Here is a 17,786-nt window from a genome sequence, read left to right on the forward strand (position 1 = left end):
GAGAAATCTATATGCAGGTCAGGAAGCAAAAGTTAGAACTGGACATGGAACAACAGACTGGTTCCAAATAGGAAAAGGAGTACATCAAGGCTGTATATTGTCACCCTGCTTATTTAACTTCTATGCAGAGTACATCATGAGAAATGCTGGGCTGGAAGAAGCACAAGCTGGAATCAAGATTGCCAGGAGAAATATCAATAACCTCAGATATGCAGATGACACTACCCTTATGGCAGAAAGTGAAGAGGAACTAAAAAGCCTCTTGATGGAAGTGAAAGAGGAGAGTGAAAAAGTTGGCTTAAAGCCCAACATTCAGAAAACTAAGATCATGGCATCTGGTCCGATCACTTCATGGCAAATAGATGGGGAACAGTAGAAACAGTGTCAGACTTTATTTTGGGGGGCTCCAAAATCACTGCAGATGGTGACTGCAGCCATTAAATTAAAAGATGCTTACTCCTTGGAAGGAAAGTTATGACCAACCTAGATAGCATATTCAAAAGCAGAGACATTACTTTGCCAACAAAGATCCGTCTAGTCAAGGCTATGGTTTTTCCAGTGGTCATGTATGGATGTGAGAGTTGGACTGTGAAGAAAGCTGAGTGCCGAAGAATTGATGCTTTTGAACTGTGGTGTTGGAGAAGACTCTTCAGAGTCCCTTGGACTGCAAGGAGATCCAACCAGTCCATCCTAAAGGAGATCAGTCCTGGGTGTTCATTGGAAGGACTGAAGCTGAGGCTGAAACTCCAGTACTTTGGCCACCTCATGCAAAGAGTTGACTCATTGGAAAAGACCCTGATGCTGGGAGGGACTGGGGGCAGGAGGAGAAGGGGACGACAGAGGATGAGATGGCTGGATGGCATCACTGACTCAATGGACATGAGTTTGGGTAAACTCCAGGAGTTGGTGATGAACAGGGAGGCCTGGCGTGCTGCGATTCATGGGGTCGCAAAGAGTCAGACACGACTGAGCGACTGAACTGAACTGAACAGTTACTGATAAGAGTCTTTTTATCACCACCAGCTTTTAGATTAGTCTTCCTGCTTCAAACCTCACCCAGCTCCAATCAAATCTTCCTTACATGTGAATCTGTTAAAGACTCTTTTCTGCTATGAAGTCTTCACTGGCTTCCCAGCACTTCTAAACAAATTTGTACTCTTCAGTATGACATTTGAGATTCTTCACACCCAGATCGGAATCAAGATTTATCCCCTCCCTCACCCCTCAGACAACATGTGCTCAAGCCACTACACAATTCTCAGCATTCTGGCTCACAGTAGTCCTCTGATACAACTTCCCTACCTGAAATGTTCTGTGTGGTAAACACCTTAAGTGGCTAAAGCCACTTACTTCAGGAAGTCTTCCCTGATGTCCAGAGTAAGCCATTGCCTCCCATGGGCTTCTAAGACAAGTTCTTTGTAAGTAACTCAAATCTGCAGTATTTGCCACACATTATTACAATTACTTATTTTTCTGATCAGTCTGTCGCCTAAGGCTGTGGGCTCCCCAGAAGGCAGGGACAGAGCCTTACTGGTCTGTTTATCCTAGCTCTTGGCAAATTTTGAGATGAGTTGGTGGGTGATAAATGAATGCACAGACCCTACCACCTGAGGACTCAGAGTCTTCATCCTTCATGCGGCAGGGGCCTTGGGTCATGGCTGGGCTGAAGAAGGATGCAGGGAAACTGACCAGACACCTAAAAGAGGTGCTTGCCCGATGCTCATGCTGTGCTTGGGGTCCATGGATAGCCTGAAGCTGTCCCTGGGGACAGGGCAAAGGGCAGGGTGAATATGGACTCCACGTCCCTTCCACATGTATCAAAAGGCAAAGGAGGGTGGGCAACCCCATGAGTGGCCTCCTTCCCATCTTACCCTCCCCCAGCCCCAATCCACGCTGCAGTCCATCAATCCCCATCCAGGGGAAACCCCAGAGATGGGAAAACCTCAGCCCTGCTTTGGGCCACCAAACCATAGGGCAGGTGCCAACTGCTCCAACGAGAATCCCCACCAGAGACCAATTTCATTCTAAAGCCCTTCCCCCCACAAGCTCATCTCGTCTCCACAAGGCTGAGCAGAGCCCCGATTGGTACTATTATGGACCCATTTTACAAGTGGGGATGTGGTGCCCAGAGAGGCAAGTTGTATCCAAGCTGACACAGCCAGCAAGAAGCCAAGCTAGGGGCGAAAATACAAGTACCAGGGCTGCACAGCAGCCGCTGACTGCGGTGGCATCAGGGGATGCCAGGCCCTTGACTCACTCGTGAGGCCCAGCTCCCACGCAGCCCCCTTTAAGGAGTGCTGGGTCTTCCAGCAGGGCTCCAGTCTTAATTTTAGCTTGGAGGCTTGCCACTGGATGCTTCAGCCAGCGGCAGGCTGAAGTTATGCGGGACAGCTGTCAGCCGGCACGCTGGGTGGGGCCTATTTAGCCAGCAGGGGCACAAGTCTGGGGACATTGGTGTCTGTGCCCCAGGTCTTTTCAGCCCCGCTGGCCACACGGCTCCCATCTCCTCCCGTGGGTCCCCTGGCTCCACGATGATGGCCGAGGAGCACACAGACCTGGAGGCCCAGATCGTCAAGGACATTCACTTCAAGGAGATCGATCTGGTGAACCGGGACCCTAAGAACATCAACGAGGACATAGTGAAGGTAGGCTTGAGGGCCTGCCCTGGTGCTGCCTGCCCAAGGGTGTGGGTTTGGGTGCTAGATGGGAGTGGGCTCTGCTCCAGGGCCATCGGCTTCCCTGTTCCTCCCTGGCTTCTCCAAATACCCGCTCCGAAACCAGCTTGTACCCCCAGAGAACCTTTAGTGTAAACAAGAGCAAAGAATCAGTCACACATACAGGACCATCCACCAGGGCGGGAGAGGCGAGTTGCAAAGGAAGCTCCTTACAACTCGGCCACTATTCCCATCTGCTCCTGGAGTTCAGCCGGGAACAGACAAGGTGGCCAAGTCGGGCCCTTTCTGTGCCAGGGGCATTCTGCGGTCTCCACAGTGGGCCTGGGATTAATCCCCAGAAGGCAGCTTCCAGCAGGGCTCCTGGCCCCTCACAGGGGGCCCAGCTTCCCCAGGGCACCACTGAACACCCACTTCCCCAGGCTGGGGGGCTATGACCAGCACTCATGTCTGCTCCCAGCCTGACGCCAGTGTCCAGTGGCCAGGGCAGGGCAGAGGCCCTCAGAGGGCACCAGGGCCCTTGAAAGGGGATCTCAGATGAGGGTTACCCTGCCTTCAGGGAGTCTCCCCCATGGCTGTGCCTGAGTCAGGCCTCTTTCCTTGCCCACATGCCACCAGCAGCCTGGCTGCCTCCAGGCCCACACCTCAGTCCAACCTCCACCCGATAGCCACAGGCATCTTACTACAGCAGAATTCCTGGGAGCAGGGTGCCCAACCACAAGCATCAGAGTCACTGGAAAGGCCTTTAAAAGGGCACGTGAAGGGGCCTCTAGGGTCCTCTGAATACATCAGAAACACAGACCAGCCCCGCCCAGTAGAAACATAATGTGACCCATTATACAATTACTCTATGTCACTTTAAATGTTCTAGCAGGCATGAGTTTAAAAAGGAAAAACAAACAGGTGAAGTTAATTTTCACAATATTTTTCATTGAACTCTATGTATCTAGATTCCATAAAATGTAGAGCTGAAAATTGATTCACAAGCCCAAACTGTTCCAAACATTCTTAAAGTTTCCCAGTCACAGGATAGACTATCGATTTTTACATTTTAAGTAAAATTAAACATGATGTAGAATTCTTCAGTTGCACTCACCATAGGTCAAATACTCATACATATCTCAAGGCTACTGGGTTAGACAGCATGGTTAAGGGCTTGTTCTAAGCACCGCCCTGCATTGTCACCTTCAGCAGGATACCTCCCAAGCTGGCTGAGTCTAACTTTTTCCCATGGCTTCTGAACCCCAGCATAATCTGGCCCCCACCTTCCTCTTCTACCTCCAGCCCCCATGTCAGGAGCCAGTCACAGGAACCAGAACATACTCCTGTGTCTTTGCCAGGAGTGCCTGCTTCCTCTTCTCCATGTGGTGTAGGCCCCACTCAGCCATTGAGACCTGATTTAAACATCACCTCCTCCAGGAAGCCTTCCCTGACTGCCCCAGGAAATCAGGAGCTCCTTCCTCTGTGACCCCACTTCACGCAGGCCATTTCTCTGTAACAGTTTACATTATGCTATTATTGTATTTATAAGCATCATTTGTGGTGGAGATAGTATAATCACGACACAGCTTGGAAAGTTCAGCAAAATTAGGGAATGAGTTTTCCAAACTGAAAAGCACTATAAAAACTTTAAGTAGTATTTGTCACGGTTTGGGCAGTGTGATCTAGAGGGAATGGTCCCAGACTTGACGCTAACAGATCTGGTTTCAAATCCAGACTCGTCTACCTAAAAACAATGACACCAGACCCTCTGCAAAACGTTCATAATTTACCCACCCCCATCCCGACGGGGTAAATGGATCTCAGAGCAGCACTGTGCAATAGAAATAGACCATGAGGATTACATGAGATAAGGGATTTGAAAGTGCCTAATAGAGTCCCTGGCACAAAGCAAGGGTGTGCAAATGTGAGCTGATAGGAGCCAGGAGCCTGGAGGGCAAAAGAACTAAGCCAGGGCCAGCACGGATGCCCAGGTTCTGCTCTGGTGGTCCCTTGCCAGCTGCTGGGATGGAGAAGAGGATCCCAAGGGAGAAGGCGGTTTCTGAAGGATTCCTGCAGCAGGTGACAAGTGGAGAGAGGCTCAAGGGTCCCAGTGAGCCAGGAGCGAGCCGGCTCCAGGCCCAGACTGTAATTCTCGGGAGGGATGGCTGTGGCCACACTGGTGCAACTGCTTCTGTTGCCTCTTGGGGACTAGAAACTATCCTCACTGGAGGCACTGAGCCACGGAAAACCATCCCTCCAAGGTGAAGCAAAAGGCCCACAAACATTCCTGTTGGGAGTGAAATGAAATTCGCTCAGTTGTGTCCGACTCTTTGTGACCCCGGACTATACAGGCCATGGAATTCTCCAGGCCAGAATACTGGAATGGGTAGCCTTTCCCTTCTCCAGGGGATCTTCCCAACCCAGGGATCAAACCCAGGTCTCCCGCATTGCGGGTGGATTCTTTACCAGCTGAGCCACAAGGGAAGTATACTGAGGATAAGATGATCTGGGAACTTATTTGACTTTTTCTTTCCTTTTTAATGAGTGAGAGGAGACTTCAGGTTGGTGTAATGGGCTGTGAAACAATAAAGGAAAGGAAGAAAAAGGGGAGAATGTGGCTAGAAGAGAGGGGTCAGACTGGACAGACTGGCCTTCGGGTCACCTGGACGTCTTTCATCAACTGGGCAAAGGACGGGGCGAGGGGAACAGACTTGGAGAGAAAGAGAAACAAGGCGAGGCCAAGAAGGAGGCTGGAGCTGCCCGCGGGCAAGGAGGACACAGTAAGACGGAATAAAGTAAGACACGCCGGAATAAACTGGGCTACGGAGACCCACGCCTGGCCCCATCCTGACACTAACTTGCTATGTGACTCTGGGCAAATCCCGTTCCCTCTCTGGGCTTCAGTCCCTAGTGCAGACAGAGGCCGAGTGGAAAGAAGTGAAAGTTGCTCAGTCAAGTCCAGCTCTTTGCGACCCTATGGACTATATAGCCCAACAGGCTCGTCTGCCCATGGAATTCTCCACGCAAGAACACAGGAGTGGGTTGCCATTCCTTCTCCAGGGTAACTTCCAGACCCAGGGATCGAACCTGGGTGTCCTGCATTACAGGCAAATTATTTACTGTCTGAGCCACCAGGGAAGCCCGGAGTGGAAAGAGAGACCCATTCCCTTACCGGTGCTGCTGAGTTTTCACACAGTAAAGCCAACGGTGGAGAACAGGAGATGCACTCACTGGGTCCATGGACTTGACCCTCAGGAGAAGGAGGTGCTCCCTTTGGATTTCCAGAGTTAAACTTCACTGAACTTCACTGAGCAAGGCCTGGTGTTGCCCTTGAACCCAGGATGGAAATGAGTGCCAAGGGCAGAGGGAGAGCCCTGCACAGCCCAACAGACTTGACTGTAGGCTCCGTGCTCTGGGGTGGGGCTGGGCAGAGGGGAGGCTGCCCCATTGCCTTTGCCCCCCTGACCACCACCATTCACAGAACATCAGTGCCACCAATCACTGCTTGCTCTGTGCCAGGCACCGGGCTGTCGCTGAGATGGCGATGAGCAAGTCAGACCCACTGTCTGTGAGCCCTGTGCCAGGCTCTGGGGCAGGAAATGAGGGCCGGTGGTCCAGTGCTCCAACTGGCCAGCTAGGACACCGTTCCCTTCAGACTCAAACTGCAAAGCCTCCAGCCCCTCCCCCATGCACTTCTGCAGGACCCCAGCCCCACCCCCACTGTCTGCCTGTTATTTGAGAGGGGTCTCAGGACTCTCACTGACAACTCACGCTTAGGCAGCGGGGCCCTGGAGCAGGACGTCTGACCCCTGTGTCAGGCGGGTCATTTGGTTTCTGTTTTCAGCCTCTCTCTGAAAACCCTTCAAACAGACCTGATCCCAGCCCGTCACACCAGTTCCCACCTACCTCCAACCCATATCTGCCACACACGCCTTCCTCCCCCAGTAAAACACACAAACACCACCTTCTGCCACTGAGCTCAAGCTAAGAAGTACCTAGAGAACCCAACAGCTCCCTCTTCCCCCCAGTTCTCCAAAATCTGCTTTCAGTGTGGACCCACCTGGACACCCTATTGCACGAAGATGTGACTGACCTGGTGCTTCCTCTTGAGAAGAATCCAACCCAACAGAGAAGATGAGGCTACATTGATGAGAATGTACAGGAGGCGGTGGTAAACACCATGAATCAGCCATCAGTTGAAGGGTCACAGGAGGTTAAGAGAGGAAGGCACTCGCAAAATCAAGGGCCAGCTTCATGGGGAGGTGGTATCCACGCTGCATAAATAACGAGGAAAATGTAAAATGTGGAAAGGGGGCATCAGGCTTTCCAAGAAGAAGGGACGAAATAAGCAGAGGCCACAACATGGAGCAGGACGTTGGGCAGCATCAGCAAAGCTGAGGCCCAGGCTCGGCCACTCCCCAGCCTATATCCATGGCAGACATCACCAATGGATCACAGCACGTTTCCAGGAAGCCATGGGCCATAGGCTTGGCCGAGCTGGCACACAGGTGAAACCTCTTTGCTACACTGTCTGCAGGAGAACAACAGGATTAGAAATGCCTGCATTTATGGGAGAAAAGGCAGAAGGGGCAGGATGATGCTGAATTAGGAAAGGTCATAATCTGCCAGGCATTCCACACTGGCAACTTCTTCATTTGAAAACTTTTCATCTTGCCCCCTGGCGAGTACCTCTAAGAAGGGCTGCTGCTGCTACTGCTGCTGCTAAGTCACTTCAGTCGTGTCCGACTCTGTGTGACCCCATAGACGTCGGCCCACCAGGCTCCCCCGTCCCTGGGATTCTCCAGGCAAGAATACTGGAGTGGGTTGCCATTTCCTTCTCCAATGCATGAAAGTGAAAAGTGAAAGTGAAGTGACTCAGTCGTGTCCAACTCTTAGCGACCCCATGGACTGCAGCCCACCAGGCTCCTCCATCCATTGGATTTTCCAGGCAAGAGTACTGAAGTGGGGTGCCATTGCCTTCTCCGCTAAGAAGGGCTACCCTGGACTAACTCCCACTGAGGTATTTGTAACTTCGTGTTGTGGGGACTCCTGTGTTATGAACTAGAATTTTTAAAAATGTGGTCCACTTTCCTGGGGGCACTTGTTAAAATGCAGACTTCCAGGCCCTGCCACCAGTCAATGTTTTGTGCTTTCAAGAGCTAGCCAGTCCTCTTCGTCTAACAGAAGACACGCCTGGAGTCCAGAGTCATCACCAGTTTTCCTTAAAGATGCACAGTATCAGTTGTGTGACAAACCATCCTAAAACTCGATGGCTTAAAGCAACAGCCCTTCGAGGCTCTCTCAGTTCTGTGGGTTGACTGGACTTGACTGGGCAGGTCTCAGTGGCAGCATCTCCTCTGCCACATCCTGCTGGTGGAGCAAGGCACAAGGTGAGCCCAGACTGAGACTGTGCCCAGACAGAAGCCCTGACAGGCATCACTAATTGGGGGTCATCTTTGGAGACTAGCTAATGTCCCTCGAGAAGCTGGTACACAGCCAAGCCTAGAAGTCAAGCCAAGGCAATTCCTACTCCTCACCAGTCCACCACACCAACCTCACAAAGGCAGAAACTAAGGGGCCAGGGAGAGGATGGAAGAGATGGGCAAGGGCAGGGCTCACTAAGATCTGAAGGGGACTCCTCTGACGGGACACTTCTCTCCTCCCTGATGCCCCCTGTTATCTGAGTCTCTTCATAGCTCCTTCGTCTGTGCCCTTAGCTTCAGGCCAGGTGCCCCAGCCCCCCCGCCCCGTAGGATGATCTGGACCCCAAACTCCCACTAGTACTTGGCCCCCTCCTCCCACTCCCAGAACCGACCTGTGCTTCATCCTTGCCTCACCTCTGGCTAAGGAACCAGGTCCTGCAATGACCCTCGTCAGGGAGATGGCAGGAGAAATTGAGGTCCAAATTTTGATGTGGGTTCCACCCCCTGCTTGTCCCTTATAGGCTGGGTGGAATACTGGATATAAGACAAATGGCCCAACCTGACACCTACAAGGGCCAAATTTTGGCCCTACTATGGTCATCCCAGATGGTACAGAATTCTACTGCTGTTATTATCAATTATAACACAGAAGCAATGCTTTGCCATTTTCCGGCTACTCTGTAGCCATCACTGCATCTTAACTTCCTGCTTTAGAGGTCAGTGCTGCTCAGGCTATCTGGGTGAAGGCCCGTTTTATTGTTATTATTCCAATCTGTTGTACGCCAATAGTTTGCAAAAGTCAATCATAATTAACTACTAGAGAGATGCAGTGAAAAATAGGTATTGATGATGTAAAATCCAATTTTTATTATTATTAGAATCAACAGACATACAATTACTTGCTGAAATAACTATTTCTAAACTGCCAGCTCTCAGCTTGTGGACTTACATTGTTGGGAGGAGCACACTGACCGGACCACCCTTTGAGTAGCTAGATAATAGGTGACAAAACCAAGATTCCACAAAGCTAAGGCACTCCTTCGGATCTTGACTTTAAAACTAATTCCGTGTCACTAGGGATGTTGGCCCAATCCTCTTGGTAGTGTCAAAACCCACAAACAAAAAATCAGACAAAAAAAGGGGGCCCAGAGAGGGAAGGCCCCAGACCTCAAATCACACAGTAACTCAGTGGTCAAGTAGAGACTCGACCCAGACGGCCATCCCCCTGCCTAGAGCCATTTCCCCCACCCACGGAGAGCCTGTCTGAATCCTGCAGGGCCCTGCATGCGCAAAGACTGAGTCACACAGGAATGAGGGGGGAGGCATTTTTGATTGGTGGGGGGGGGATTGGGGGATGGCTGCTGGCCTCCCTCGCATCCTTGGGCAGCACCCAGCCCAGCTCCCCTGCACCTTCCCTGCCCTCCTGGAGATGGCAGGAGCCCTGCTGGCCAATTCCAATGAATCAACTAGCTCTCTTGCTGTTCCAAAAATAAATACGCCAGAGAAGGGGACACCAGCTAAATGAGCCGCCACTTTCTCCCCGTCCCAGCCCCTCCTCCAGCTGCACACCCAGCCCTCCAGCTCTGCCCACGGACTTAGCCCCTACCCCACCCTCCCAGAAAAAGCCATCTCCCCTCCACTTCCGGAAACGAATTAAGAAATGAAGTCACCGTGTGCTTCTGATACACTGGCACGTCTGCCTAGAGCTGCCTGAGCTGGGCTTTATAAATATCTTCCCAAAGTAGTATGGTGATCAGAGCGGTCTCAGCCCTGGTTAAGGGAACGGCTGCCTCCTCCCAGGATGGCCCGTCTCTCTGGGAGCATGATTTCAGGTTCACAGACAACAGAGAGGGTGCCCTGGGCACAGTGCCAGAAGGCGATTACTAAAAAGAATTCAAATTTCAGCAACAACAGCTTCTGCCTTCTGCCAAAAAAAAAAAAAAACAAGGATGATCATTAAAAGACATCATAGAGAGGTTCTTGGCGGTAGGATTATTACCATAAGAAGAGAAGGAGGGAAAAGAGGAATCCATCCATCTTATGGACATGTGCACACACTCATTTACGACCAGGTAGGCTGGAGAATCATTGCACTTATAATCTGGGGTACCAAGAAATTTTCTGAGATAAATTTTCACAGGAACTTTAGAGCAGCTGAACAAATGATTTTGTCACTCAGATCAGAACAGATCAGTCGCTCAGTCATGTCCGACTCTTTGTGACCCCATGAATCGCAGCACACCAGGCCTCCCTGTCCATCACCAACTCCCAGAGTTCACTCAGACTCACGTCCATCGAGTCAGTGATGCCATCCAGCCATCTCATCCTCTGTCGTCCCCTTCTCCTCCTGCCCCCAATCCCTCCCAGCATCAGAGTCTTTTCCAATGAGTCAACTCTTCGCATGAGGTGGCCAAAGTACTGGAGTTTCAGCTTTAGCATCATTCCTTCCAAAGAAATCCCAGGGCTGATCTCCTTCAGAATGGACTGGTTGGATCTCCTTGCAGTCCAAAGGACTCTCAAGAGTCTTCTCCAACACCACAGTTCAAAAGCATCAATTCTTCGGCGCTCAGCCTTCTTCACAGTCCAACTCTCACATCCATACATGACCACTGGAAAAACCATAGCCTTGACTAGACGGACCTTGTTGGCAAAGTAATGTCTCTGCTTTTGCATATGCTGTCTAGGTTGGTCATAACTTTCCTTCCAAGGAGTAAGCATCTTTTAATTTCATGGCTGCAGTCACCATCTGCAGTGATTTTGTCACTGGGTACCTACTATGCGCCATGTACTGTACTAAGCATTGCCCAGGAGGATGTGCCTAGCACAGTCCTGTGACTCTTCCTTAGAACTGTGTACCCCAACTCACAGATGACCCCGCCCTGCCTCCTCCCCTCTAAGCTGAGTGACAGGTGCATCTAGGCATCCTGATTCTACCCTGAGCTCTTCACACAGCCCCAGCCAGGGTCAGACCCATATGTGCCTAGCACAAAGGAGGTATTGAATAAGTATTTGTTTGGCTGAGTGGACGGATAGGTATGAATGGGTGGATGAGGATGGACAGATGGATGAGAGGACAGATAGATGACAGGTAGATGGATATGAATGGATGGATGCATATGGGTGGACTGACGGATCCATGGGAGAATAGACAAGATAGATGAATGCGTAGATGAACAAATGCTGGGGACAGATGGACAGAAAAGAACTTATGTCTGTTCTTCATAACAAGGTTGTAAAAAATAGCAAACCCATTTTACAGATCAGAAAATGAAGCTCAAAGAGGTTAAGTTATTGCCAAAGTCACTCATCAGATCAGCAGGTGTGCAAATCCACCTTTGGGACCCTGGCTCCTGTTGAAGAAAGCACTCTAACAGCCACTAGCAGCTAACAGTTAGCGATGAGGATCCTGTACCAGGCAATATGCTGGGTATTTACCTGTCTTAACTTATTCAATGCTCTGATAAACCTAATGAGATCAATCTAGGAAAACGAGGCATAGGAAAGCTGAGACGCTTGTTGAAGGTCACAGGGCCAGTAAGAGACACAGCTGGATGCAAACCTCAAAAGTACGAGTTGGTCAGGGCCCCTTCCACCCTCAGAGGCCAGATACAGATAATCAAACGCTGCTGAATGGAGTAATATGCTGAAATACATGAACAAAGCCGGCTGGGCTGCAGAGGGGCAGGGGAATTGCTGACTGCTTGGAGTTGAGTGGGTGGCTGCAAAGAAGGGGCCGGGGGCCCTGCCCCGGGGCAGGTCTCTCTGGCCGACTAGGACCAGATCTCAGAGGGAACAGTCTCCCTCCCTGACAGCCAGTGTCTGCCTCAGCGTCTGACCCTGGCTGGGGCAGTGTGAAGAGCTCAGAGTAGAATCAGGATGCCTAGATGCGTCTGTCGCTCAGCTTGAAGGGGAGGAGGCAGGGCGGGGTCATCTGTGAGTTGGAGTCCACGATCCCCAGGAAGAGTCACAGGAAGGGGAGGCCCCAGGCACTGAACAGGACAGAGGTGGAAGGCAGGGAGCACACCTCCACCCAAAGGCCTCCCTCTGCTGCCACGTTCCTAGGACTGCAGCAGGACCCAGAGCCCAGCCCAGGCACTAAGAGGCATCAGGCACAGGGGGGCATGGCCCTGATAGGGAAGGGGCTGGCTGCAGAGGTCAGAATCCCTCAGCTGGCAGGATCCAGGCCTTGGGGATTTGGCTGAAACTCCACAATTTTAGTGTGTGTACCCAGGGCAAAGCTGGAATGCTCCCCTGGGGCCTATACTCCTCAGCTTCTGGGATCTCGACTCCCCTTAGAAACAGCAGCTCTGGATTTCTGCCCATATAAACTGGATGTGGAAAGATACCAGTTATTTCCACTCACTCTCCAAATCCATGGGACATTCCCCAACCAACTTGGGCCTTCTTTTCCAAAGGTCCGGCACTAGATGTAGAGACTGGAGACTCCTGCATCTCTAACTCCAAATCTCCCACCAGCTACCACCTCCTAGAAGCCCTCCAGGAATCAGTGCTCTCTTTTGGAGGAGATGAGGACCATATTCATAGTTTTCCTTCCAGCCCTTCCCTTCCATCCAGAGGGCTGGCTGTATGAGAGGTTATGTGATCTCCACTAAGCCCCAAGAAGAGAAGGCTGGAAGCTGAGATTCACAAGTGGATCCTAAAAGGCCCTGACTCCCCAAGTCAACTTGTGCACATCGCCTGCAGCCTGAAATCTCATCCTGTGAATTTTGCTCCCCAATCAACATATCACCCCAAGTGTCGGGCTGCATCCTCGGCTGTCTCCAGGGGGACCCAGGGATCTGAGGCCTGGCCCGGGAGCTCAGAATCCAGCCATGTGAGAAAAACAGGACTCAACAATGGACATACAATATGGTCATGTCCACTCCCCACCCCTCAGAACATTTACACTGGAAAGAAAAGCATCAGAGCAATAATAATTTTAGTATTACTAGTAGAGAAATGCAAACTGGAAATGCATGTGTTTTGTTTTTCCTACTCCCTTAATTCTCTGCAAGGTGGCTATGTTATAAGGAAAAGTAATTTTAATAATAACTTTATTCATAGAGAGGATCTCCTTCCCCCTCAAAAGTGGGAAAAGGGTCTGCATGGGAGACTGAGGTTTGAGCTCACTGGCCCGACTCCCCACCCTCCAGTTAGTCTGATTCATTTGTGCATTCATTCAACCAACTGCTGTTAAAGCAGCCCAGGAACACACTGCCTCTCATTTTATAGACAAGACAGCTAACGCTCAATGCTGCTAAATGACATGACACAGGAGAAAGCAGCATGATGCTGCTTAAGGCATAGTAGGGACTCACGAAAGGTTAGTGAAGTGACTTGGCCGAAAGCAATCTTTATTTTTTCCCACTTACCAACTGGGGCCTCAGTCACCATTTCAGTGGGATGTGTGAGCAGGATTTTCTTGAGTGTCCACCTTCTTTCCAGATGCAAGGGAGGGACAGGGAGGAGACTTCCCTGGTGAGCCAGGTTAAGACTCCACACCTCCAATGCAGGGGGTGCAGGTTTGATTCCTGGTCAGGGAAGTTAAAAGCCCAAATGCCATGCGGTACAGCCAAAAAGATTTTTAAAAAGAAAAAGAAAGGACCGAGTAGGCAGCATGAGAGGAAAAGTCTGAGGCTGCTCAGGACCAGGGCAGAGAGAACAATGCTGCACTCCCGAGGTGCAGCACTCAGAATCCAGACGCCTCCACCAGCCAGGACAACACAGTCCTCACCTCACCACCGGCCAGATCCTGAAACAGCTCAGACCAGTGCACCTCCTCTAGCCTCCTCCATCACCCCGGACAAGGCTGGACCCAGCGACGCCTCCCAGCTGGCCTCTCCCCCAGGCCTCCTCACTCCCACCCCAACACCCACCCCAGTCATGTCAGCCAGGATGAGCTACTCAAAAGTCAGACCAGAGACGCAGAGAGCAGACTGGTGGTTTCCAGAGGCGAGCAGGGAGGAGGTGAAATGCGTGAAGGGGGTCAAAAGGTGCCAACCTCCAGTTACAAGATGAATGAGTCCTAAGGATGTAGAGCACAGCATGGTGACTACAATGCATGGTGAATAATAGTGTATTGCACATGTAAAAGCTGCTGAGAGTAAGTCATAAAAGTTCTGATCACATGCACACAAAGATGTTAACTATACTCAGTGTGGTGATCATTTCCTGAAATATAAAATTCAAATCACTGTGTTGAACACCTAAAACTAACTTAATGTATCAATTATACCTCAACTGAAAAAAAAAAAAGCTACAATCCAGCCAAGCCACTCCTTGTGCAAAAGCCCTCACTCAGAGGCTGCTCTCTGCACAATGCCTGCCTCATCTGGCCTCTCCAGCCTCCCTCTGGCCATCATGGGCCTGTGCTCGGCCTTCCAGAAGGCCTGTAACTCCCCGAGAGAGCACACTATCTATCCCACTAGGTCCCAGCAGTTGGTGTCCCAAACACTTTTCCAGCCCACACCTCCACCCACCACCTGGCTACCACCAGGAATCAGCTTAGCTAGATATCACCTCCTCCAGGAAGCTTTATCCCCAGGCTGAGTTAAACGTCACCCTGTGGGTGCACATGGCCTCTGTCCTTCCCATAATTACCAGAGAACTGGCCTTGTTCTCTCTGTGGCCGTAAAGTCCAGGAGGGCAGGAACCTTCACCTGCTTGCCATCCTATCAGCAGGCACCCAGTAAATCTTTGCAGGATTACTGCCATTCCAATTCCCTGCTGCTGCTACTGCTGCTAAGTCACTTCAGTCGTGTCCGACTCTGTGTGACCCCATAGACATCAGCCCACCAGGCTCTCCTGCCCCTGGGATTCTCCAGGCAAGAACACTGGAGTGGGTTGCCATTTCCTTCTCCAATGCATGAAAGTGAAAAAGTGAAAGTGAAGTCGCTCAGTCGTGTCCAACTCTTAGCGACCCCATGGACTGCAGCCTTCCAGGCTCCTCCATCCATGGGATTTTCCAGGCAAGAGTACTGGAGTGGGGTGCCATTGCCGTCTCCGTCCAATTCCCTAGGATCATAAAATAATAGAATTTCAGAGTCTCCTGGCCAGCCTGGAACTTACAGTTTAAATCAGTCAACTCCTTGGAGCCTCTTCTCCCCCCATAAAAGAGAGGACTGGACCAGCTCTTATGCCTCACAATTCTAGGACAACACCAGCCATCACCTGGGAGCTGGTCAGAAATGCAGAGTCTCAGGCCCCACCTGGACTCACAGGGGTCTGAAGTCCCGTGGGTGTGGCCCAGGCACCAGCTTTAACAGGCCACTCAGGGGGTTCTGACCCTTAATAGGTGATGCTGTGACTTAAGGATTCCCCCTCCTGCCCCTGCAGGTGGATTTTGAAGACGTGATCGCGGAGCCCGTGGGCACCTACAGCTTTGACGGCGTGTGGAAGGTGAGCTACACCACCTTCACTGTCTCCAAGTACTGGTGCTACCGCCTGCTGTCCACACTGCTGGGCGTCCCACTGGCCCTGCTCTGGGGCTTCCTGTTCGCCTGCATCTCCTTCTGCCACATCTGGGCAGTGGTGCCCTGCATCAAGAGCTACCTGATCGAGATCCAGTGCATCAGTCACATCTACTCGCTCTGCATCCGCACCTTCTGCAACCCACTCTTCGCCGCCCTGGGCCAGGTCTGCAGCAACATCAAGGTGATGCTGCGGAAGGAAGTGTGAGGCCGGGCGGGGGGTTGATGGGGCAGCAGGGCAGGGGAGCCTACTGCTCGTGGGGCTGCTGGTGGGCTCTTTCTCCTTGGGGACCACTGCCGCCCCCCAAGATGGGAGGACGCAGAGTAGGAAAACCAGAAAGAAAAGACAGTCCACCACGGAAGCACAGTGGGCTTCCCTCTGCCCCCTGCCATACCACGATGCCCCTGTGACTGGGCGCCAGAGAAGATCATTTGCTAAGAGGCAGCTACTGCAAATCTTTGTATTCACTTGTACTGTAACAGCATAAACCGGCCCACAGTTCCCACCCGGGACACCCTATCCCTGCCCCAGGAAACCATCAGTGACTGCTGGCATTAGGAGGGTGGCTCCAATAAAGGGTTTCGGTTGCATCTGGAGAAGGCTGTTTTTCATCTGTCCACTCTGTGGGCACATGTCCTGATCAGCTCCAAAAATAGGTTTCACTGCCCTGAGAAGCAGAAGGGTCAAGCTGGCTAACCCGTCTCTCAGCCAAATGCAAGAACCAGAGTTTGGTTTCTCTTGGGATTCTTGTTCACTGGATATCTGCTCCCACTGCGCTCCTTGGGAGATTATTCCCCATCGACTTCTGTTGCCCCTGGGCCAGCCAGGGGTTACTCACAGAAGGAAATAGCCCCTGGGCACCACTAAAAGCAGGGCCTGGGTTCAAACCTCCCTTTTGGCTCAGATGCTGAGCCCCTGGCATCGCCTCCTGGCATGTACACCCTCAGCCCCAAGGGATGCGATGAGGGCATACGGTCCAATTTGTTCACATGTGGACCAAATAAAAGGCAATGGAAAAGGCATGGTCCACCTCCTGCCCACCTAGCCTCAGCAGGAAAAAAAAATCAGAAAAGCAGAAATCTTTCATTCTTTAGGGATGCTTTCCCCAAGTGTGTTATCTAGAGCTAAGTCCTCGAAAAATGCAGGGGGCAGCTTTTACACTTAAATTTGTTTGGAAAATGTATTATATTTCTCTCAGAGATTTTCAATAGACATTAGAATGTTAAAGGCTCTGACAAGTCCTGCAGTAAAGAAAGCTATTTAGGCTCCAATCCTATTTGATCCCCCCGCTCCTTTTTTTTTTTTCATGCAACGCCTATAAGTCTCATGAAATTCAGGTTCCAAAGTACTTTTCATGTTTTCAGAGGTGCCACCTCACTGGCACCTGGCCACGAGCCCAAGGGACCTGGGGGTGATGTGGTGGAGGGGGCCACACCTGCAAGGGAGGCAGGGCAGGAGCAGCCTCCATTCTATCCTTGCCTCCCCTCCTAGTTGGTCTCAACTTTATCGTCCATGAAATGATCTCTAAAGTCCATTTTAGCTCTTTTTACCTGCTTTTGTTTTTTCGAGTATCTTAGTATGAAAATTTCAAACACAGAGGAATGTTGAAAATGTCTGCTGTGAACAACTATCTACCCACCATCTAGGCTCTAGAATTCACGTGTTACTGCTCCGCCTTCAACACGTTCCTACTCATCTTTCATCTGCCAATCTCCCCTTTCTTTTGCATTTTTAAAGAAGCTGCAGATATCGGTATATTTTGTTCTTAAACACTCATCGTCATCCCTTACTTTTTGCAAACAAGAAAGTCACTGTCCAGAGGCCAGACTTGTCAAAAGGTGCACAGCCAGTCACATTCATGCTGTGGTTCCAGCCCACTGCTCTCTGCTCAAGGGCCCTGCACATTCTCAAGTGGACTCACAGCCTAGGCTCCTCCTGCTGAAAGGTTTAAAGCGAGTACCCCTTACACCCCCTCGAAGGGCCTGCCCCTCAGACATCTCTCACATTGTTGGGCCAACCATTTCAGACTTGGAGTCTTGGCTTATGCAGAGATTTTTTACCATCTTGGCATTTACTGTGACCTAACTTGACCCTGACTCCAATTTTTCAAGCTCACTCTCCTTCTCTAAGGGCCAGACTATGACGGGAGTCATTCCTTCTGTGACCCCAGCTGAAAAGCAGCAGTCAGAACAGCGTACTAGGGGTATGATGAGAACGGGCCAGAGAAGGGGGTGGCATT

The 17,786-nt window shown here is 51.0% G+C and overlaps 1 protein-coding gene across 1 annotated transcript; it reads left to right on the top strand.

Moving 5' to 3' along the window:
• Nucleotides 1–2,405: 2,405 nt before the first annotated feature.
• CAV3 (caveolin 3) lies at nucleotides 2,406–16,143 on the top strand. Its single transcript, XM_027523058.1, has 2 exons — nucleotides 2,406–2,645; nucleotides 15,413–16,143. The coding sequence occupies exons 1-2, from the start codon at nucleotides 2,532–2,534 to the stop codon at nucleotides 15,752–15,754; spliced, it is 456 nt and encodes a 151-aa protein (XP_027378859.1). The 5' UTR covers nucleotides 2,406–2,531; the 3' UTR covers nucleotides 15,755–16,143.
• The last annotated feature ends 1,643 nt before the right edge of the window (nucleotides 16,144–17,786 follow it).

This window comes from Bos indicus x Bos taurus, chromosome 22 (genome assembly GCF_003369695.1).
Source record: "Bos indicus x Bos taurus breed Angus x Brahman F1 hybrid chromosome 22, Bos_hybrid_MaternalHap_v2.0, whole genome shotgun sequence".
NCBI lineage: Eukaryota > Metazoa > Chordata > Mammalia > Artiodactyla > Bovidae > Bos > Bos indicus x Bos taurus.

Excerpts from the sequence above, each read along its gene's own strand:
- CAV3 (XM_027523058.1), top strand. The coding sequence starts at position 2,532 with ATGATGGCCGAGGAGCACACAGACCTGGAGGCCCAGATCGTCAAGGAC. Across the intron at positions 2,646-15,412 it reads TCAACGAGGACATAGTGAAG|GTGGATTTTGAAGACGTGAT; the intron begins GTAGGCTTGAGG and ends CTGCCCCTGCAG.